Raw genomic sequence first — 23,098 nt, forward strand, 5'->3', positions numbered from 1 at the left:
AGGAGCAGCTGCTCAGAGAGCAGGATTCAGGAGGATTACTGAGAACTGCGTGAATGAAGCCACAAGCCACTCTGGGGGTGTTTTTGATAAGGAAATAGCATAACAACATGGCTAAAAGCTCCAAAAAGTCGATTTTGCATGATATAGGACCTTTAAGAACAAACATATTCATATTATTTTATGATATTATTACATTTAAGTGTGGTTTCATTCATTTAGACAGACAGACAGACAGACAGATTGATTTTTAGATTGACATTTTCAGCTGTGCAGGGGCTGCACAGACGCCCATGGCCAATGGCGTTATAGGTGAGGAAGGGTGAACATGTGATTTTTGTCAATGTCTCGAAGCCGAGGGAAAGGTCAGGACGGCGGTGTGTGAGCAAGGCCTGGCAGCTCTACATGTGAACGGTCGTTCAGTTCTTTACGTTTTTTATCTCCGTTCTCGGCCCTGGTGTAAAAATAGACTTTAAGCTAATATTGTAACAACTCCACGGCGACGGCAAAAAACACTTTAAATCATCAACTTTCCAGCGGTTAAAACGGTCCAGATCAGAGCTTTCTTTGTTGCTTTACACGAACTATCAATACTGTTTGGTAGCCAAAAGAAATTCCATTACCCATAATGCAACAGGCGACCCGAGATGGGCATTCGGCTTATTGTGCATTGACAGGAAGTGACATATACAGGCTAACGATTTTAAACAGTTGTCGTTTGACTTTTTTCCCATCGCTCTGGAACTTCATCTGTCACTTCCTGTTAGTAACTTAAACATTTTCAACATAAAAAAATTCTCAACATTTCTTCATTAATTTGCTGCTTCACTGAAATAAAATGATAATAAATTATTTACAACAGATGTTTTCCCCCTAAATAAGTCATATTTCTGACTTTCTGATTGTGTTGCTTTTATTTCGGGCTGATTCAGAGGAAATATCACATCTTGATTTTAAACCGTGATTGAACCCGCCGCTTCCCTCCCCAGTGAGAGTCGACCGTGATGGAACGCCGTCCATTATCTCCCATCATGGCGCTGACTGTCCTGCGTTACCATGGAGACCGGCTGCCACACGACAGTTTCAATAAACCGATTTTCGAGTTTCAAAAATACTTTTATTCACTTTGAATATTTACAGCGTTCTTCGCCACAGACACATGCAGCACACATAAACAACACACTCAGGTAGATATTAATATTCTCTTTGAACAAATATAAATTACACAGAAATAAATATTCATGATAAATAAATACATAAATAAATAAATACAAAGTGTGCAAACAGACCCTCCAGACCCCGGACAAGAGGCGGCCTGTAGATAGGTTTCTGATTGTCAGTGCAGAGCCGTCTCTCTGATTGGCCGCTCTGATGTGTTCAGCCCTCTGATTGGCCGGTGGGTGAGTTCCTGCCCTCTGATTGGCCGCTCTGTTGCGTTTTGCCGGAGCGCGACAGGTCCATGGCCTCCTCCTCTTCCTCCTCCTCGTCCTCGTCGTCCGCCTCCTGCTCCCGCTCCTCCCGGGACTCCGGCCGCCGCTCGTCCCGGGGCTCGGGGCTCTCGCGGGGGTCGGGGCTCACGCGGGGGTCGCTCAGGATCAAGGTGGGTCGCTCGGGGTCACAGAAGGAGTCGGAGGCGGGGCTTGGACACTTCTTCGACATCTCCAGAGACTTCTTGTGCATCCCTGAAGGAAGCAGGAAGCAGATTTAGACACGCTGTCACATTCTCGCAACACAAGGAGCTATGACAAACATTTGTGTGCTATATTTTGACTCCTAAAGAGGGCGCCTTTAGTCACACTCTGGGCCGAGCCGAGAGTGTGACTGTTTTATAACCATATTTATCACACGCCAATAAAGTCAAGCCATAATGGGGTCCATATGGATGTTTTTCCACTGCAAATTGTTTAGTAGAAGCGGGAAAACGACACTTGTAGCTAATGTTAGCATATGTAGCATGGAGCTAGCGTTAGTTTCCTGGCTAGCATTGTCTTTTTTTTTAAGCATTTATGGGCTGTTGAACCACTTTGCTCCTCGCAGTGTCTCCGCCTCTTTGTTTAATAGAAAAATATATTCATATAATTCAAAGTAATGGTGGAAAAGTTAAGATTTGTCCCTTCTTTGTTTTCCCTTAGATGCTTCTAACAGTTGTGTTTTTTCCTTTTTTTTCTTGATTTAATTTATTTTGAGTTATAAATACATGACAACTTGTGCAGCCTTCACAATTGCAATTATACAATATATATTCAAATCATGTTAAATCATATTCACGTATTAAAGAGGGGGTGTTCTGCTTTTTTCACTCACATAGCACCAGTCTATATCACACTACAATGATGACCAAACCTTCTGTTGGTCTGTAAATGCAGTAAATTAGAATAACTGCCTTGTATAAAATTGCTCTCTCAAAATGGCTGTAGTGAATGTCTTGAAATAGGCCTCTGTCTCTTTAAGAACCTCTGAGCCTTTCAGACACGCCCCCTCCACACGCTGTCTGTGGCATCAGTGGGGAGGGGGTTCTGCTGAGGAGCAGTGGTTGGTTACTCGGCTGGTGACGAAAGCTCGGAGGCGTCTCCAGGAGGTGGGGGCGTTCCTAGGAGGACTCAGGCAAACCTATCCCTAAAATGGCCGCCATCAGAGTTTTTACAGATGACTCAGAAATACGTGAATGTGCCAAGGCAACACTTCAGCCATGTTTTTAATGAGGGAGTGACATAATAACATGATGTAAAGCTTGAAAAAGTCGATTTTGCATAAAACCCCCCCTTTAACATGTCCTGCATGTCTTTAAACATGACCATTATACTGAACATTCATGTTTGAAGCAGCCAGAGGGAAAACAAAGAGAAAAAATCTCCCATTTCTTCACCATTACTTTAACAAAAGCTGAATTATAAATATATTTTCCTACTAAACAAAGAGGCAGAGACATGGAGAGGAGCAAAGTGGTTCAACAGCTCGTAAATACTCGTGAGCTTCATGCTACATTAGCTACGAGGGACGTTTTTTCGCTTCTACTGAACAATCTGTTGTGAAAAACATCCAAGTGGACACACTTTGTTTGTGTGTGATAAATATGTTTATAGTTCGCCAGAAAACTACTAAAAAGAGGGAAAAATTATGACTCTCATGAGATGTTTTCAATGTTTTCAACTTGAATGACGCGTTGCCGACTGTATCTATCTATCTATGAAGAAAACCTTGAAGAAAAAAAATGTTTTTCCTCTTTTTAGTTGTTTTCCAGCATCTCTAGGACCGGCCACAAATGGTGTTCGAAGCTGCCAGAGAGAAAACAATGTGGGAAAAGAACTACTCTTTCACCCATTACTCAAAGGCTGAATGATGGATATATTTTCTACCAGTTAAAGATACGGAGACACAGAGTGGAGTGGTTCAACAGCCCGTAAATACTTGAGAATGCTAACCGTAACGTTAGCTTCATGCTGCATGGTATACATACTGGTACGGCTAATTTAGATTTCCAACTCAGTTACAGGTCTAGGGTTATGGTTAGGGTTAAGGTTAGGAAAAGGGACTTGGTCAGGGTTAGAACAACGTAACTGAGTTGAAAGGTAAAAAAAATGCCCCAACTAGTGTATGCTACTATGACATGCTAATCTTCCCGAGATGGATTGTCGTTGTTGGTTTGCATTCATGTGTTTTAAATGTCGGAAAGTTGTGATTTTGATGTGACGGTGGCAGCACTAACACCTCACCCACGCATGAAAGAAAAAAGAATCTCTTATTGACACCCAGCCTCTTGAGTTTTTCTGTTTTTAAAATGTTCTAACATGCTAACGGTTAGCCTAGCCAGAGGCTGTAGCTCCGCCTCTCACTCGAGTCACACATTTTTAAAAACATTTCTAACTGGATTCAATGATGTGCATTAAAGCGAATAGTTATGACAAATATGTAAGACAAAGCGCAAAGTGTTAGCGTAGCGCAGATTAGCGTTTAACAGAGCTAACCATTTAAAGTTGTGTTTGCGTCTCGAAAGCTAAACTTTGGTTTGTTATTGCAGTAAAGTCGGGTATTTCTCTCACAACGTTCAAGAAGCGAAAAACTAACAAATTTCTCGATGGCTTGATTTTCCCCCCGAGTCGCCCAGTTCTTGTTGTCGTGTTTGTAGCGTTGATAGCGTTGGTAGTGTGTGCAGTGTTTGTAGTACTCGTGTGCAGTGTTTGTAGTACTCGTGTGCAGTGTTTGTAGTACTCGTGTGCAGTGTTTGTAGTACTCGTGTGCAGTGTTTGTAGTACTCGTGTGCAGTGCTTGTAGTACTCGTGTGCAGTGCTTGTAGTGTGTGCAGTGTTTGTGGTACTCGTGTGCAGTGTTTGTAGTACTCGTGTGCAGTGTTTGTATTGTGTGCAGTGTTTGTAGTACTCGTGTGCAGTGCTTGTAGTACTCGTGTGCAGTGTTTGTAGTACTCGTGTGCAGTGTTTGTATTGTGTGCAGTGTTTGTAGTACTCGTGTGCAGTGCTTGTAGTACTGGTGTGCAGTGCTTGTAGTACTCGTGTGCAGTGCTTGTAGTGTGTGCAGTGTTTGTGGTTCTCGTGTGCAGTGTTTGTAGTACTCGTGTGCAGTGTTTGTATTGTGTGCAGTGTTTGTAGTACTCGTGTGCAGTGCAGTGCTTGTAGTACTCGTGTGCAGTGTTTGTAGTACTCATGTGCAGTGCTTGTAGTGTGTGCAGTGTTTGTAGTATTCGTGTGCAGTGTTTGTAGTACTCGTGTGCAGTGTTTGTAGTACTCGTGTGCAGTGCTTGTAGTGTGTGCAGTGTTTGTAGTACTCGTGTGCAGTGTTTGTAGTACTCGTGTGCAGTGCTTGTAGTACTGGTGTGCAGGTGCGGTAGTGAGTGGTACTGACGTGAGGCCTCACCCAGCAGCCAGGGGGCGCTGTTGACCACTCCGTTCTTGGCCGAGTTGAGGATGGACTCCGGGAGCGGGATGGAGTGTCGCACCATGGCGCCGTACAGGCCGTACTCCGCCATCACCGAGCTCCGCCCCCAGCACTTCTCACGCTTCCGCCACTTCGCCCGCCGGTTCTGGAACCACACCTGGAGGGACCACGGGGACCACGGGTTAGTCCGAGACCAAAGGGGGGCCCACAGGAGGGACCGCTGACTCGCATTACACAGCTATAGGAACATGTTCATGACCGAGCGGCTCTTTTAAACGGCTCTTTAAGGCGAATGGTTCAAACCGGATCTTAATTGTGAAAAGAGCCGGATCTTTTGTTCATTCGTGTATTCGATATTGTGAGTTATTTGCTTGCCGTTATTAACATTTTCTGTTAAAAAGAGCCAGTCTTTTGAACGGCTCTTTGGAATGAACAGATCCTAAAGCCTTGCTCCCAGTAAAGAGCCGTAAATCCCATCAATTTTGTTAAGGGGGAGCCGAGAGAGGAGAAAATATATTATTAATATGTTTTATTATATGTACTATTTAATTGTTTTGTTTTTTTTGTTTATTTTTCTCACATTTTCTGCCTATTACATTTCTCCATTGTGAGATCAATAAAGGCTGTCTTATCTTATCTTATCTTATCTTATCTTATCTTTGTCTTATGTGTATAATATAATAGGTATATAATATAATATATGATGACACTGTATGTATTATATACAAAGTTTATAATACAAAGAGATTGTATCTCGGATCGACATCTGCCAGCATGAAGTGTCAAAATATGGGATCGGGACGTCCCTTATTACTTTTACTCCACAACATTTGAAAGATAAACATAATACTTTGCTCCAATATTAACCTCTTAACTCCCGCCTGAACCAAGAGGATCTTTTTCCTCACGTCATCAGATTTTTTTCATCATTTTTTTGTTGGGTATTCAACTCATTTTTGTAACTTTTTTGTCATTTTTTTTGGTCATTTTCTTATCACATTTTTGTCGCATTTTTGTAATTTCTTTGTCAAATTTTTATCACACTTTTGTCATTTTTTGTCCATTTTTTGTCAATTTTTTTGTCAAATTTTTATCACATTTTTGTCATTTTTTGTCAATTTTGTTTAAATTTTTTTGTCCATTTTTTGTCCAATTTATATCAATTTTTTGTCATATTTTTGTCATTTTTAGTCAATTTTTTGTCAATTTCTTGTGACATTTTTGCCACTTTTTCATCAATTTTTCGTCACTTTTTTGTCAATGTTTTCTCACTTATTTGTCACATTTCCATCATTGTTTTCGTCTCAGTTTTGTTGCTATTTTCACAGCTTTTGGACTGGGGTAAAGCCAAACTGGAGAAAATGTGCTCAGTTCAGGTGGGAGTTAAGGGGTTAACTTCTGCCTCTCATTTACTTTAGTTTTTTATGACTTTTTAACATTTTGCACTCGTTCATTGCCAGCTTTCGGTCACAAAGTTCCCGTTTCCTGAACAAAGTGGGGTCAGACCTGAATGCGATCCTCCGGCAGCTCGGTCTTCAGAGCCAACATCTCTCTGGCGTAAACGTCGGGATAATGCGCCTCGTGAAAGGCCTTCTCCAGCTCCTCCAGCTGCTGCGACGTGAACACCGTCCTGCAGACACACGGACAGATGTTACACCACCACGGCCGGACACCAGGGGGCAGCACTGAGCACGGAATCATCACACACACAGAGGACTTTCCAACCGCTGACGTTACACAAACAACCACCACGGACAGACACCAGGGGGCAGCACTGAGCACGGAATCATCACACACACAGAGGACTTTCCAACAGCTGATGTTACACAAACAACCACCACGGACGGACACCAGGGGGCAGCACTGAGCACGGAATCATCACACACACAGAGGACTTTCCAACCGCTGATGTTACACAAACAACCACCGCAGACGGACACCAGGGGGCAGCACTGAGCACGGAATCATCACACACACAGAGGACTTTCCAACCGCTGATGTTACACAAACAACCACCACGGACGGACACCAGGGGGCAGCACTGAGCACGGAATCATCACACACACAGAGGACTTTCCAACAGCTGATGTTACACAAACAACCACCACGGACGGACACCAGGGGGCAGCACTGAGCACGGACACATGCGGCCTTTTTGCAGTTTATTATTAAATTCTAATTGGAGAGAAAGAGGCAGAACCTTTGTTGAATCAAAAGAGAAAAGTCTGGTGTCTTTAGGGAAGTTATATTTATTTATATTTTTATTTATTATACTTTGGAGATAAGATATTTTTATTTTCATGTAAGATTATAGATTTGATCTTTGAACTTGCCAGAATGAAATATTCTCTTTTTGGATAAAATGGACGGAAAATAAACCACTTTTTCCCTGAGTTTTTATTGGTTGATCATGTTGTTATTTTGTTTTGGTGTAAAAGCAGAGAAGCAGCTACATTTCTTCTTAACACCGGGGTCGAGGTGGATAAATGGATAAAATCACAAAAATAATCAGTGTCAGGGGCTGAACGATACGGACAAAATTCAATCTCTCGATATTTATGCCAGATCTCGATATCGACACGACACGATACGATAACAGTGCAGTTTTATTGCTGAAAATCTATATTGTATCGATCTTTCAGCCCTAATGATATAGATTCTATTTGGAGTTTTATTGTAGACGTTTGGAATACTATCTGATAAAAGCATTATTTTTTTTATTCAATCGAAGACACTGCAGGCAAAACTATTTTTTATTTTATTTTAGGTTTTGGGACAAATTGGTCTCTAACATTTAAACGTTCACCTGGAAACAAAAATAACCTGATCTTCACAATGACACGTTTAATTATTGCACTGACTCGATGTTTCTCCACAGATTTATGTTGGGAAAATTGTAATTTCAAATGACATTTTTCTCACATTGGAGCTTCATCGTCTCCACATCAGAAGCTCCTCCAGACTCCAGACCTTCCACCCGGAGACTGAAGACTTTAAAGGGTTTTCCACAGGGATTTTTTTAATTTATTTTTTTAACTAAATCTTAGCCTGGGGTTTGGAATTTCAAAAAACGATGCGGAATTTCCATGTTTTTTTTCTTTTTTTTAATTTTTTTTTTTTCCTTTTTACAGATTTTTCCACTAATAAACAAAGCAAGATCCATAATCCCCCTGAAAAATACTTTGTAACTAAAATGTCTCAAACTGAAACCACACATTTAAACCTTACATAAAAAGGCCTTATTTTTATATGAGAAAATAAAATACATCAGCGATAAAAATGTTCCTCATGTTTTTGTCACTATAATGGAGACACTTTGTTAAATACTGTGTTAAAACCTTTCCAGATAAAAAACCACTACACTCGTTTCAGTCCGCTTTGTTTGAATCCTTTCCTGATAAATGTGCGTTTTGTTTGAATCCTCTCCTCATAAATGTGCGGTGTTAAAGGGGAATCTCACCGGTGGCGCCGCTTCTTCCGTTTCTGGTTGTTGCTGCCGCAGTTTTTGGAGTCGTTTCGGTCCGACAGACAGTCTTCATCTGCAGCCAAGAAAAACAGACTTAATGTGGAGGATTTTAGGAACAAACAGAGTAAAAGAGCGATGCGGAGTGCGGTCATTCAGGCCATTTATGTTTTAACCAGTGGCTCCAAAACCCGTTCAACATTTATCATTTAACAAGAGTGAATCAAATAAAGCAAATAATATTTAACGGGAAACGTGACTCAAACTCACGCTGATGAAATAATAATGAATGAAACCACTTCGGCCTCGCGCTCAAAGGGCCGAGGCTCCAAATGAATTGTCCTCATTTTTATTTTCAAATTAAACGAACGCCGATATTTGAGCTCGTTTTCGTTGATTTTATTTTGTTTTTTACGTCTTGCGTCAGACCCAAACGGCTTCACGCAGATCTGACTTTGCGTAAAAAGAAAGAAAAAAGAAAAACGTGTCTGACGAAAACCATCCGCCGAGACAGAAACTGTTCGTGACAAAAACTAAAAGCGTAAAAGCGTTTCCGCAGCAACAGCCTGGACTTTGTGTCCGTGTTTGTGCCGCGCTCGCGCTCACGCTTTGTCTGAAGCAGGTTCCGCGCGTGCGTAAAAGCCACAGAATCAACACTTGAATAAACTCCACAAACCGCGGCTCCTGCGCTGACTTTGGGCCTGAGGCGGGACTCACCTGAGAACGCGGAGTCGCGCGTGCCCTCCAGGTTGTGCAGGAAGTGCGGGTCTGCGCGCGCCTGCAGCAGAGGCACATGCCCGGGTAGGAAGCAGTGCGCGCCCCCGGGCTGTTGGGCCGCGAGGCTGCACAGGAACCCGAGGCCCAGCGGGAGCGAGCCTCCGGGGAACGCGAACGCGCCCAGAGGGCCCTGCGCGTCCCCGACACCGGCCGTGGGCACAGACAGCCCGGGCGCGTGTCCGGGGCCCTGGCGCGCGTGCATGTCCGTCTCCAGCCCGAGCAGGTCCGTGATGGCGAAGCCTTTGCGTAGCGCAGGAAGCAGCTTCACGCGCCGCGCGTCCGTGTCCGCGAGCTCCGCGCAGCCGCTCATGATTATCAATAATTATGAACAAAAAGAACAGAACGTTTGCTCAGGTCTTGGTCAGTTCCGGTCAGTTCCGGTCAGTTCCGGTCAGTTCCAGGCTGTTCCAGGCTGTTCCAGGCTGTTCCGGGCTGTTCTTGTCCGTCCGGTCCAAACTCTGACCTCACTGTCGCGAACCTCCGCCGATGGGCGCGTGCCGCAGCTTTTATCCCGCGCGGGGATGAAGCTGCGGCCAATCACAGGCCCCACGCGCCTCAGTCCAACGGGATTAATAACCAATCAGAGCCCCCACGCGCTTCAATCCCGCGGGATTAATAATTGCACCAATTTCTCTTCAACACACTCTCTCTCTCTTTCACTCCCCCCCCCCCCCCCCCCCCCCCCTCTCTCTAAGTCTGTGGATGCAGATTAAATCAGCGCAGCATCAGCGGGAGCCAATCAGAGCAGAGCGCGAGCGGCACAGGCCTCAGAGGCCGCGCGCTGATGACTTAATTTCATTTTCTTAATCATCATCATCATCATCATCGTCACCGCAGCCCAAAGTGATGAAGGTTCGCTCTGAGCTCAGTTTCTGTTTTACTTGAGGCTCGTGCGGCCGTGTGAGCGCGAGCGTCAGACATTTACCCTGTGGTAAAACACTTCAAGCACATCTGTAATTGTCTTTTGTTTTGTTTTAATACTTTGTGCCTTTATAGTTTTATGAATGAGTTTATCATTTATGTTTAATGTTTTAATTAGTTTTTGTTCTGGCCCTGAAACCAGTTCTCCATTGATTGTTTTTTTAATGAACAGAACTTGTAAATCAACCATTTATCAATTATGAACAAAAAATAAAAATATTTGCCATGGTTCTCCTTCCTCTTCAGGTCGGTGGGGAGTCCTCGCCTCAAGTGGAGGAGTTCAAGTATCTCGGGGTCTTGTTCACGAGTGAGGGACGGATGGAGCGTGAGACCGACAGACGGATCGGTGCGGCGTCAGCAGTGATGCGGTCGCTGTATCGTCTGTCGTGGTGAAGAGGGAGCTGAGTCGGGACAAAGCTCTCGATTTACCGATCGATCTACGTTCCCGCCCTCACCTATGGTCATGTGATCCTCACCTATGGTCATGAGATCTGGGTCCTCGCCGTCGCCTCGCCGTCGCCTCACAGCAGGGCGGTCTCCGGTTAGATCCAGGTCCAGGCTGAACGGAGTTTAATGAGTCTAATGTGAATGAGCCCAATCCGGGATTAGTGTAATTTGGCCCTAATTTCACTGAACTTTAGCCAGACACCTCCTCCTCCTCCTCCTCCTCCTCCCCCGGCCCACCCTCGCCACACGCCAGACCCCCCCTCACCCCCCTCGCCCTCCTCCCAAACCCGGACCGGCTCTAATTAACATAAACACGACAAGAAAACATCTGAAACGGAGAGTTAGATCTGAAGGAAACACTTGTAACGTCTGCTCCTCCTCCTGCTCCTCCTCCTCCTCCTCCTGCTCCTCCTCCTCCTCCTGCTCCTCCTCCTCCTCCACCTCCTCCTGCTCCTCCTCCCTCCTCCTCCTCCTCCTCCTCCTCCTCCTCCTCCCCCCCCCCCTCCTCCTCCTCCTCCTCCTCCACACAGGGTCATGTTTCGCTCATAATCCAAGCGTTGGTTTATGGGTAATATCTCTTTAACGGCTGGACTCGTCCGCATGAAACGAAAACTGTCCCGAAGTCCAGCGTCTCCTCTCAGCACGTGTGAACCGAGGCGAGCGTCTCATAAAGGCCCAAAACTTTATTTTCTCAAACCTTTCAGACGCTGCAAAAACATGCAATGGAATAAAACAAATAAATGTACATTTGTTTGTGATGAAATGTCAATAATGCATGTTTAAGTGTAATACCTGGACAAAGGAGTCAAGTACGACCCAAAATACTGAGGCTGGAGGATCTGATTGGCTGGAGGATCTGATTGGCTGGAGGATCTGATTGGCTGGAGGATCTGATTGGCTGGAGGATCTGATTGGCTGGAGGATCTGATTGGCTGGAGGATCTGATTGGCTGGATCTGGCTCAGAGAAATATTTGAACATGCTGAAGATCAGGACTTTTGTTTATTTGTTTACAGGAGACATTTTATTTTAATATTGAGCTGATCGTTTAAAGGCTTTTGATTTGTCTTTAAGTGAAAGATCTGGAGATTTGCTGTGAAGATGCTTCAGCAAAAGCAGAAAGCACAAATCCGAGTCTGATTGGCTCCATCGCTGTGAGAGGCGGGACTCCCCGGGGGGTTCGTCGTGGCCCGAGGGACTGATCACAAAAGGACCATATTTAGGCCAGAGTCGGAGCAGGTTCAGGGGCCGGAGCAGCAGCAGGTCCAGGCCGTAAATCCACAAGACTGTTTTCTGTCACCGAGAGGCTCCGCCGCGACTCCCACCACTGCAATAACAGATAATCTTTTCATTTTCATTTTGAGCCGCAGGTGACGTGTGACTTCTGAGTGAATTCTCCAAAGGCCACGGTTATTTCCCCGTTCAGGATCTGCAGAGTCTTGTACAAATCATAAACATTTGCTTTGCGATGCTAAAGTCGCTCAGGTTCACCGTGGGTTTATTTCATTTTCTATTTATATTTAAAGAGAGGATATTATGCTTTTTTCAATCACATAGCACCAGTCTATATCACACTACAATGATGACAAACCTTCTGTTGGTCTGTAAATGCAGGAAATTAGAATAACTGCCTTGTATAAAATGTCTTTCTCAAAATGGCTGTAGTGAATGTCTTGAAATAGGCCTCTGTCTCTTTAAGAACCTCTGAGCCTTTAGACACGCCCCCTCCACACGCTGTCTGTGGCATCAGTGGGGAGGGGGTTCTGCTGAGGAGCAGTGGTTGGTTACTCGGCTGGTGACGAAAGCTTGGAGGCGTCTCCAGGAGGTGGGGGCGTTCCTAGGAGGACTCAGGCAAACCTATCCCTAAAATGGCCGCCATCAGAGTTTTTACAGATTACTCAAAAATACGTGAATGTGCCAAGGCAACACTTCAGCCATGTTTTTAATGAGGGAATGACAAAATAACATGATGTAAAGCTTGATAAAGTTGATTTTGCATAATAACCCCCCTTTAACCGTCCATTAACCGTCCTTTAACCAGGTTAGTCCCGCTGAGAGACCAGGCCAAGGCGGGCAGCGACACAAAGTTTCCATGACATTAAAGCTGCACTATGCAACTTTTTATATAAAAGAAGAAGGTCATATTGGTGCGTATTTGACCTGTGACCCCGATCCCCAGGATCAATTTTATCTCAGGTTTTTTAGGGTTTCTGGTTGGTTTTTGGATTTCTTATTTTTTTTATTTGTCCTTTTTTTGTCCTTTATTTGTCCAGGATAAAACTCATTGATATAAAACCGTATCATCTGTGTAGAAGTGCAAATTTGCATTTTTGACAGCATTGTCTAAATCATTTATGTAAATAATAAAAAGAACTGGCCCAAGGATCGAGCCCTGGGGTTCACTGGAAGATACTGGAAGATACTGGAAGATACTGGAAGATACTGGAAGATACTGGAAGATACTGGATGATACTGGAAGATACTGGAAGATACTGGAAGATACTGGAAGATACTGGAAGATACTGGAAGATACTGGAAGACTTGTTTTTTTATTTTGGACCTTTACACATTGTGTACTGTTTGTCAGATAATTCTCAAACCATCCAACAGTGTGGCTTGACAATCCAATTTTCTGTAGTTTTTTGCTTAGTACCGAATGATTCACTGTCGAAAGCTTTCGAGAGGTCAACAAAGAGGGCGGCACAATGTTGCTTTTTATCTTTAGATTCCATTATGTCACTTAAAACTTTCATGGCTGCTGTTGTAGTGCTGTGCTGCGTCCGAATCCTGATTGCAAAGGACTTAATACATTAGATGCAGCAAGGAACTCTTTTAACTGTAATGCTCCGGCCCCTGAACCTGCTCCGACTCTGGCCTATTGTAACCATGGATACGGTTCAGTCAGAAGTGAAAACCAAAAAAACAACAGGCCATCGGGATGGGAAGTACAGGAGGTGCTAACCACCCGAGCACCCGCTGGCAGAGCCTTATCCAACGGGCGAGCCGGGGCTGGAGCCCAGGGGCCCATCACAGTCAGGGGCCAATCACAATGAAGAGAAGAAGAAAAACTGTGACCAGAACGCTGCCAAAACAAGGACGCTGATGCTCCAGGACGCCGGCTCAAAAGCCACAATATTTCATGCACAAACTCAGAAATGGGGAGAAGAGAGAGAGAGAGTAGATTTGTGGTGAAACAACTGAGTTTGCTCTTTTTAAATCATAATCGCTCTGTGTATTTCCCCTTTAACATCAGTGACAGAGTCTGCTGTGGTCGTTCTGTTCATAATCTAATGTTAAGTTTCTCATTCCTCTTCATCATAAACTTTTGATCAGAGTCACTTTTTCTTTCTTCATTATGATTTAAAAAGAGCAAACTCTGTTGTTTCACCACAAATGGCTTCACAAAACAATGTGATCAATGTATATTCTTGTTCTTTGAAAAATAGTCCAAAAATAATATAAAGAAATCTGCCATGGTGTGTAAACTTTTGAGCACAGCATTGCCTAAAGTGTTTAAAGCGCCTGTGCTCATTTTCAACCCCTGTGCACGTGATGAAGATAAAACACATTATTTAGTGAGACAAGGACATTTTGGAACAACTCTGGCCCGGTTTAACCTCTTAACTCCCGCCTGAACCGAGAGCATTTCCAGTTCAGCTTTACCCAAATCCTGTAGGCCAGTGTAACGCCTCATTTGAAAGCTAAGATCTACAAAACTCATCTAAATTGATTTTTTTTCCATTTTTTGGGGGGGGGGCATTCAACTCACTTTTGTAAATTTATTGTCATTTTTTTGTCATTTTTGTCACATTTTTTGTCATTTTTTTGTCACATTTTTGTCAATTTTTTTTGTCATTTTTTGTCATTTTTTGTCTTTTTTGTCACATTTTGTGTCATTTTTTTTGTCACATTTTTTGTCACATTTTTTGTCAATTTTTGTCAATTTTTTTTGTCATTTTTTGTCATTTTTTGTCTTTTTTGTCACATTTTGTGTCATTTTTTGTCTTTTTTGTCACATTTTTTGTCATTTTTTTGTCTTTTTTTGTCTTTTTTTTGTCATTTTTTGTCACATTTTTTAGTCAATTTTTGTCACTTTTTTTGTCATTTTGTGTCTTTTTTTGTCTTTTTTGTCACATTTTTTGTCATTTTTTTGTCATTTTTAGTCAATTTTTTGGGTCTTTTTTTGTCTTTTTTTGTCATTTTTTGTCACATTTTTTGTCATTTTTTTGTCACATTTCCATCATTGTTTTCGTCTCAGTTTTGTTGCTATTTTCACACCTTTTTTCCAGAAGCTTTTGGATTGGGGTAAAGCCAAACTGGAGAAAATGTGCTCGGTTCAGGCGGGAGTTAAGGGGTTAAGCCTCCGAGCCTCTGGTAAAGTATTACTCTGCAGTGGAGAGAGTTCCTTAAGGAGAAGCTGGACTGTCCCAAAGATGAACCACACAGTCGCTCTGGTGAGGGTCAGAGGTCAGAGGTCAGAGGTCAGAGGTCAGAGGTCAGAGGACGGCGGTGACACAGTTGTTCAAACAGTCAGAAGTCCATTTGAAAACACTTTAAATATTCACAGGTAAAAGCTTGACCTCCTGTATCACCAGAGGCTGTGATGGGACATGATTCGACCACTGATTTCTCACTTAAACAGTACGTGCACGCTCACAGACACACGTGCACGCTCACAGACACACTAAAGTGTTTAAAGCGCCTGTGCTCATTTTCAACCCCTGTGCACATGGGGGGGCTTTTAGGTTACAAAGAAAAAACATATTATTTAGTGAGACAAGGACATTTAGGCCCGGTTTAACCTCTTAACTCCCGCCTGAACCGAGAGCATTTTCTCCTGTTCAGTTTTACCCAAATCCTGTAGGCCAGTGTAACGCCTCATTTGAAAGCTAAGATCTACAAAACTCATCTAAATTTTCCATTTTTTTTTGGGGGGGGGGGGGGGGGGGCATTCAACTAACTTTTGTAAATTTATTGTAATTTTTATGTCATTTTTGTCACATTTTTTGTCTTTTTTTTTGGCATTTAAAAAAAAAAAGTCATATTTTTTAGTCATTTTTTGTCTTTTTTGTCTTTTTTTGTCATTTTTTTGGTCATTTTGTGTCTTTTTTTGTCACATTTTTGTCACATTTTTTTTGGTCATTCTTTTGTCATTTTGTGGGGTTTTTTGTCTTTTTTTGTCAATTTTTTTGGTCATTTTGTGTCTTTTTGTGTCTTTTTTTTGTCTTTTTTTGTCATTTTTTGTAATTTTTTTGTCAATTTTTTTGGTCATTTTGTGTCTTTTTATGTCTTTTTTTGTCTTTTTTTGTCTTTTTTTGTCTTTTTTTGGTCATTACACGTGCGCGCTCGTGTAACGGAGCCTCAGAGGAACTGTCCACTTTGTCGTGACTGTTGTGAAGATTCAATTAGGCCTTTGTTGGTCTCAGACACGAGGGGGGGGGGGGGGGGGGGAGGAGGGGGGGCTGTTTACACCAGTGGAGTTAATCTGCATAAACGCTGCATTCATGAATAATTAGTGGGACACCAGCGCTGAGCCTGGGGGGTCACTCGTGCCTTTGGGGGGTGATGCCTCAGGGCCAACTGCTCCAACAGGAGGGAGGGGGCGAGTGGAGGGAGGGGGGGGGGTTTAATCATCACGACTATCACTTACCGAGTGACAGCGCGTCGGGTCAGCCTGTCTTTACTGTCAGTGCTTTTGAGTTTTTTTCATTTTTGTGATGAAGAATCTCTTTTTCAGGGGAGTCCCGGCCCCTGGAGGGAGAACATGCAAACTCCACACGGAAACGCCCCGTCCCAGGTGGGAATCCAACCCGGGACCTTCTAGCTGTGAAGCCGCTGCACCAAGGAGAGCGGGAGGTCAAAAACATCTGAATGAAATTGTTTTAGAATCTCACAACGAGCAGGAAAAAGGCCCGAGTTCTACAACAATGCAAAGGCAAGTCCGCAGAAAGTGCCAGGTTCCTGGACAGTCCTCAGATCTGGGCCCCAGACTTGAGAGAGTGAAGAGTGGGATTAAGTGCTGCTAATCCTGCCCCCCCTAAAGCCCCCCCAAAGGGCCCGGCGTCAGGGAAAGCTCAGACGTGTTAATGCAGCGTGGAGACAGCGCGTGCGGCCGTTTGCTTCGTTAGCGCAGTTAGCCTCGTTAGCACCGGCGCATTCAGGCTATGCTAATGAGGTAACGGAAATTAGCCCCCGCTCCACAGGGGGCGCCTGACCCGTCCTCAGAGCGCGGCGGCGGCGGCACAGGGGGCTGCTCTGTGCCCCTCGATCAGAGGCGGCCGGGGTGAGGTCGGACGATCGAGATCAGAGAGGTCAGGAGAACCCGAACTCATGAGCTCAAACACCGAAAAGAGCCAGTTCTGGGTCGGTAGAAATGTGACGAACATTCTGCTCATGGATCTGCTTTCGAAGTTTTACGTTGTGTAGAACATGTGCATTATTTCTGAGCATCGAACAGTCTCAAAAGCCTCCAGTTTCCACATGATCTGTATCTACATGGCAACCAGTCAACCTTTATTCATAAAGCACTTTCCACACAAGTCCATCACAAAGTGCTTTACAGATTCAAATAACACTTGAATTTGTATAATTATTGTTCAATCGTTTGGATCCAGGCCACAAAACCTGTCCTAAAGCCTTTGACGTCGCTCCATAAGAGAGACTCCAACTCTGGCCACTTTTAAAGCACGTTTGAAACTGTGGCTAAAGGAAAATCAGGCCTGTAAACACTTTTAGTTGTTACTGCATTTATTGTTGTCACATTTTGTTAATTGTAAATTGTAAATTGTGTATGTGCTGCCTGCCGAGGGACTACAGATGGAAACTAGCATCCCCGCTATAATCTGGCATATTTACAGTGCTCATGTGCAACTGTTCATTAATATGCATTGTCCCTATCAAATAAATAAATAAATAAATAAATAAATAAGCAAGCGCTAAAAAGTCCATCCATTTTCTTCCACTTGTCCGTTGCCGGGTCGACATTGCACCAGCCCCTGTGGCGCCCCCTGCAGGTGGTGGGTCCACAGAGGGACGGCCTCATGGTTCAAACCAGGCCTGTTGGTCTCTCATAAGGGGCTTCTGACCCGCTCTTTGTCTGACCCGTCACCTATAGGACCTGTTTGCCCGGGGAGACCCGACCAGGGGCTCGAAGCCCCGACAGCAGAGCTCATTCGGGCTCAAACCCTCCACCACGTTTGATGGAGAATTATAGAGCTAATTCGGTCTTAACACATGCCTTGCAAACCTTATCATATTGTAGTGTTCAATGGGGAACATTTGGGCGCTGACCTTCTATGACTTGTGGCACATTGTCTGTGAGGTAAACTGTTAGTGCCTACGTGTGACCGAGGCTATTGAACTCTCTTCGTGTGGAAGCATCGCCACACTGCAAAAAGTAAATATCAAGCATTGTCTCAAATGACTTGAATTGAGGAAATGTATCTTGTTTTGAGCGGTTTTCACTCATTTAGACACTTTTCCTGATCGGACCAAGTTTACTTTGCTTGTTTGAGGACATTTTAGACCAGTTCTAGGGTAAATCTCGCTTGAAATAAGAAAGTAAAGTTGCCAATGAGATAAGACCAATTTTCTTACCCCATTGGCAAAGAAAATTACCTGAAATAAGGACGAAATGTATCGAAACGAGTCAGAAACATCTCAGAACAAGTGAAATGATCCAGGACAAATGCCCAACAGCAATTTACCTAGACAACAACTAAAATTTGGATTATTATGCTCAAATTGAGATGTTTATACTGATCTAGTTAATTAGTTTTTGCAGTGCAGAGTCTGACTGATCAATGCCCCGAACACTGTATTGACTGTTCAAACGTCTCCAGGCCTGTAATACGGTAATAAACTTCTTCCATGTCCCGTCTCTCCATCCACATCTCCTCCGGACTCCTTTAGTATTTCCCTAACAACGTTGAGGTGGCGGTTCCAGGAGGGGGCGCTAAAAAGTGTTTGATTAAAAACACCATCATTCAAAAATTCCATCAGTTTCTCTTATATGAAAAAACGTGTCTTCTTGTTCCTGCTGTGACGTGAGCTGGAGTCAGCGGGAACTGCAGAGGAACTGCTCTGGGTCTGCTCTCAGTGAGAAGGACACAGTTATGGAACTCTAAATCCCAAATGGACCCGAGACTTTTCTCCCTGAAGCTGAAGAACAAACAAAAGTGTGAGACTGAACTGTACGGATGAACCGTGAAGTCTCTCTTAACCTCTTAACTCCCGCCTGAACCGAGAGGATCTTTTTCCTCACGTCTTCAGATTTTTTTTCCATAATTTTTTTGATGGGTGTTCAATTCATTTTTGTAACTTTTTTTGTCATTTTTTAGTCATTTTTTTTGTATTTTTTTTGGTCAAATTTTTATCAATTTTTTGTCATTTTTGTTGTATTTTTTGCGTCAATTTTTTTAATCAAATTTTGATCAAATTTTTGTCATTTTTTTGTCAATTTTTAATCAATTTTTAATCAATTTTTTGTCATTTTTTTGTCAATTTTTTATCAAATTTTGGTCATTTTTTGTCATTTTTTTTGTATTTTTTGCGTCACTTTTTAAATCAAATTTTTATCACATTTTTGTAATTTTTTTGTCAATTTTTTATCAAATTTTGGTCATTTTTTGTCATTTTTTTTGTATTTTTTGCGTCAATTTTTTGACATTTTTGCCACTTTTTTTGTCATGTTTTTGTATTTTTTGCGTCAATTTTTTTAATCAAATTTTGATCAAATTTGTGTCCTATTTTTGTCAAATTTTTATCACATTTTTGTCATTTTTTTGTCAATTTTTTATCAATTTTTTGTCATTTTTTTGTCAATTTTTTTTTATCAATTTTTTGTCATTTTTTGTCATTTTTTTGTATTTTTTGCGTCAATTTTTTAAATAAAATTTTTATCACATTTTTGTCATTTTTTTGTCAAATTTTTATCAAATTTTGGTCATTTTTTGACATTTTTTTTGTATTTTTTGCGTCAATTTTTTGACATTTTTGCCACTTTTTCACCAATTTATCGTCACTTTTTTGTCACATTTCCATCATTGTTTTCGTCTCAGTTTTGTCGCTATTTTCCCACCTTTTTTCCAGAAGCTTTTGGATTGGGGTAAAGCCAAACTGGAGAAGATGTGCTCGGTCCAGGTGGGAGTTAAGGGGTTAAATATTGTTTACTGATTTTCTGCCTTTTTATTCTTTTATATAAAACCTTGAACGCCTTTTAACATCAGCCACCGAGTTGACTCCTTGTACCGTCCCTGCCAAAAAAATAAAATAAAAATCTCCATAACTCCATTGTAAAAGCCCTTAAGTGGAACATGTCATAGAGACCAGAGGCAGCATTAAAACACAAACTAAATGACCAGTAGGTTTTTATTTCTGTGATGATTTCTTATATATATAAATATAACAAGACCTGACCTTTCCGTTTTCATCCTGAAGTCCTCGCACAGCCGCCTGTATTGGGACGTGGACCGCCCTCTCCCCAGACGCCTCCCCCTGAGTGTGAGTTTGCTCTGAGATCAAGTAAATCTGCTGTAATCGTGCACAACATATTTATATTTAATAATAACTCTGCTCAGGACATTGTTTTTAATACAAGTCCATCTGCTGCAAAACAAAAAGACTCAAGTAAATCTGCTTCATGTAGTAATCAAATCAACCGCGGCGAGGTCAGCGCGGCGGCGGCGGCGGAGGCGGAGGCGGAGCCGTCAGAGCCCCCGTCATACATGTCCCAAACTGCATCAGGGTTCTCTCTGGTGTTTGAGGACAGATTTCACCGACTGTGGAGCCTCTGATCTCCCTCAGTTCAGATATTTAATACAGTTTATGGTTTTCTCTGGAAATGTTAGGACTTTCACATTATCACAAGTTTAGTTTCTCATCATTTACGTCATGACTGAATCATAAATCAGACTTTTACGTTCAGTTACTCAGCAATCGCTAACATTTCCTCCAAGGACTTTTTAACTTTATTTATATACATTACATTACACACAACAAAATAGTGTTCAGGTGTTAGTCCTGAGCAGTGTTGGGGAACGTTACTTTTTAACCTCGTAACTCCCACCTGAACGGATCCCATTTTCTCCAGTTTGGCTTTACCCTAATCAAAAAGCTTCTTGGGAAAAAAGCACCAAAACAGCCACAAAAAAATGAGACGAAAACGAGGATGTAAATGCAACAAAAAAGTGACAAAAACTCAACAAATATTTGACAAAAACTCAACCATCAAGTGACCAAAAATGTTTTTTAAAAAATGACAAAAACTAAAAAAAGAGACAAAAACTCAACAAAAAAAATGACAAAAATTCAACAAAAATGTGGAAAAAGTGGGAAAAAAATCAACCAATAAGTGACAAAAATTCAACAAAAATGTGACAAAAATGTGACAAAAACTCAACCACAAAGAGACCAATTTTTAATTTTTTTTAAATGACAAAAACTAAAAAAAAAAAGACAAAAACTCAACAAAAAATGACAAAAACTTGACCCAAAAAACACACATAAAAAAGGTTACACAACACAGCAACAACGTGAGTAAAAAGATCAGTTTTGTGGGTCTTAGCTTTCAAATGAGGTGTTACACAGACCTATATAATGGCCAAAGAGGACAGAATGCATTTGGTTTAGGCGGGTGGAAAGAGGTTTTTAACCGAGCACATTTTTGTCGTCTGTTTTGTTGCGTTCTTGTTGTTCTTTTGTTGCTTTTTTTGTACATTTGTGTAGAAAATGTCGTGGCCCTGTGTGTGCATTGTCATTTGCGATCGATGGTCCTGGCCGTGGTCCTGCAGGGGCCTCAGAGTGGTTTCCCCCGTGGTCTGTTGTACTTAATCCGTGGTATTAAAATGGGCCGGTATTAAATGCTAATATTGCGGAGACCTCTTTGTTCCGCTAAATGCTAATAGCGTCTCGTCCAAATCACTTAATGCAGCTGCGATTGAGGCCACGCGCCGGCCCGGCCTCCGCGCCGCTAACCTTCCCTTTTAATTTAAGCACTCCGCTCCAAGACTCATTAACGTGGGGGGATTAGGCGGCTAATGCGGCCGCGCGCTAATCCGCTAACTCCGCTAACTTCGCCACATCGGAGCCACATCACAGAGTTTGATTGTTATTGAGGCCGAGCAGATTATTCGGCAATTTACAAATGACTTATTTACAAATGACTTTAAGGGGAACGAGATCAGGCCACAATACGACAGAGTACTATTACTGCTACTGCTACTACTACTGCTACTACTACTACTACTACTGCTGCTGCTGCAAATACTGCAAATACTGCAAATACTGCTGCTGCCACGACTCTGCAATTTACAAATGACTTTAAGGGGAACGAGATCAGGCCACAATAATATGACCAAGTGCTGATACTACTACTACTGCTACTGCTACTGCTACTACTGCGATTACTATTACTACTACTACTACTGCTACCACTACAACTACTACCACTACAACGACTACTACTACTACTGCTACTACTACTGCTGCTTCTGCTACTACTACTACTACTACTGCTACTACTACTGCTGCTTCTGCTACTACTACTACTACTACTACTACTACTACTACTACTACTACTGCTGCTACTACTACTACTACTGCTACCACTACAACTACTACCACTACAACTACTACCACTACAACGACTACTACTACTACTGCTACTACTACTGCTGCTTCTGCTACTACTACTACTGCTACCACTACAACTACTACCACTACAACTACTACCACTACAACTACTACTACTACTGCTGCTACTGCTACTACTGCTACTACTACTACTACTACTACTACTGCTACTACTGCTACTGCTACTGCTACTACTACTACTGCTAATACCACTACTACAACTACTACTGCTAATACTACTACTGCTGCTACTGCTACTGCTACTTCTACTACTACTACTTCTACTACTATAGCTTACCACGACTGCTACTACTATACCACTGCATATACTACATTCAAATACTACTACTGCTGCTGCTGCCACAACTCGACAATTTACAAATGACTTTAAGGGGAACGAGATCAGACCACGTGAGAGCTAATACTATTTCTTCTACTACTACAAATACTTCTACTACTACTGCTACTGTAACCTGAAGGCAGAGGTGAGTGCGCGAAACTGGAAACAGAGCATCTGGAACAGCGTTATATCAGACTAATGCTTTATTATTACTGTCAATGTGGACAAAACCAAAAAAAGAGAATTTCCATCCATTTCTGTCTTTATCCAGGGCCGAGTTGCGGAGGCAGCAGTCTGAGCAGAGATGACTTTGTTCTGAACACCATCATTCATTCACATGCACACATCATTCATCCTGGCCCATTGTACATGTTTTAGTGGGAGGGGAAACCGGAGGAAACCTAAGTGGGGATCTGCTGACCTCGACTGGGGATGTCGGGCGGTGGAAGGAGAACTTCGAGCATCTCCTCAATCCCACCGTCACGTCTCCTGAGGAAGCAGAGGCTGGGGACTCAGGGGGGACTCGCCCACCCAGGCTGAAGCCCCCGAGGTGGTTAGAAAGCTCCTCGGTGGCTCCGGGATGAGTACCTTAAGTCTCTGGATGTTGTAGGACTGTCTTGGCTGACTCGTCTC

At 42.7% G+C, this 23,098-nt stretch overlaps 1 protein-coding gene across 1 annotated transcript; it reads right to left on the reverse strand.

The window, feature by feature from the left end:
* Positions 1-1,374: 1,374 nt before the first annotated feature.
* On the reverse strand, positions 1,375-9,437 carry vsx1 (visual system homeobox 1 homolog, chx10-like; the record flags this gene model as incomplete). Its single annotated transcript, XM_079568427.1, has 5 exons — positions 1,375-1,679; positions 4,855-5,044; positions 6,394-6,517; positions 8,348-8,426; positions 9,068-9,437. The coding sequence occupies 5 exons, from the start codon at positions 9,435-9,437 to the stop codon at positions 1,375-1,377; spliced, it is 1,068 nt and encodes a 355-aa protein (XP_079424553.1).
* Positions 9,438-23,098: the final 13,661 nt, after the last annotated feature.

The sequence above is a fragment of the Gobius niger genome, assembly GCF_951799975.1.
Source record: "Gobius niger genome assembly, chromosome: 12".
Classification (NCBI taxonomy): Eukaryota; Metazoa; Chordata; class Actinopteri; order Gobiiformes; family Gobiidae; genus Gobius; species Gobius niger.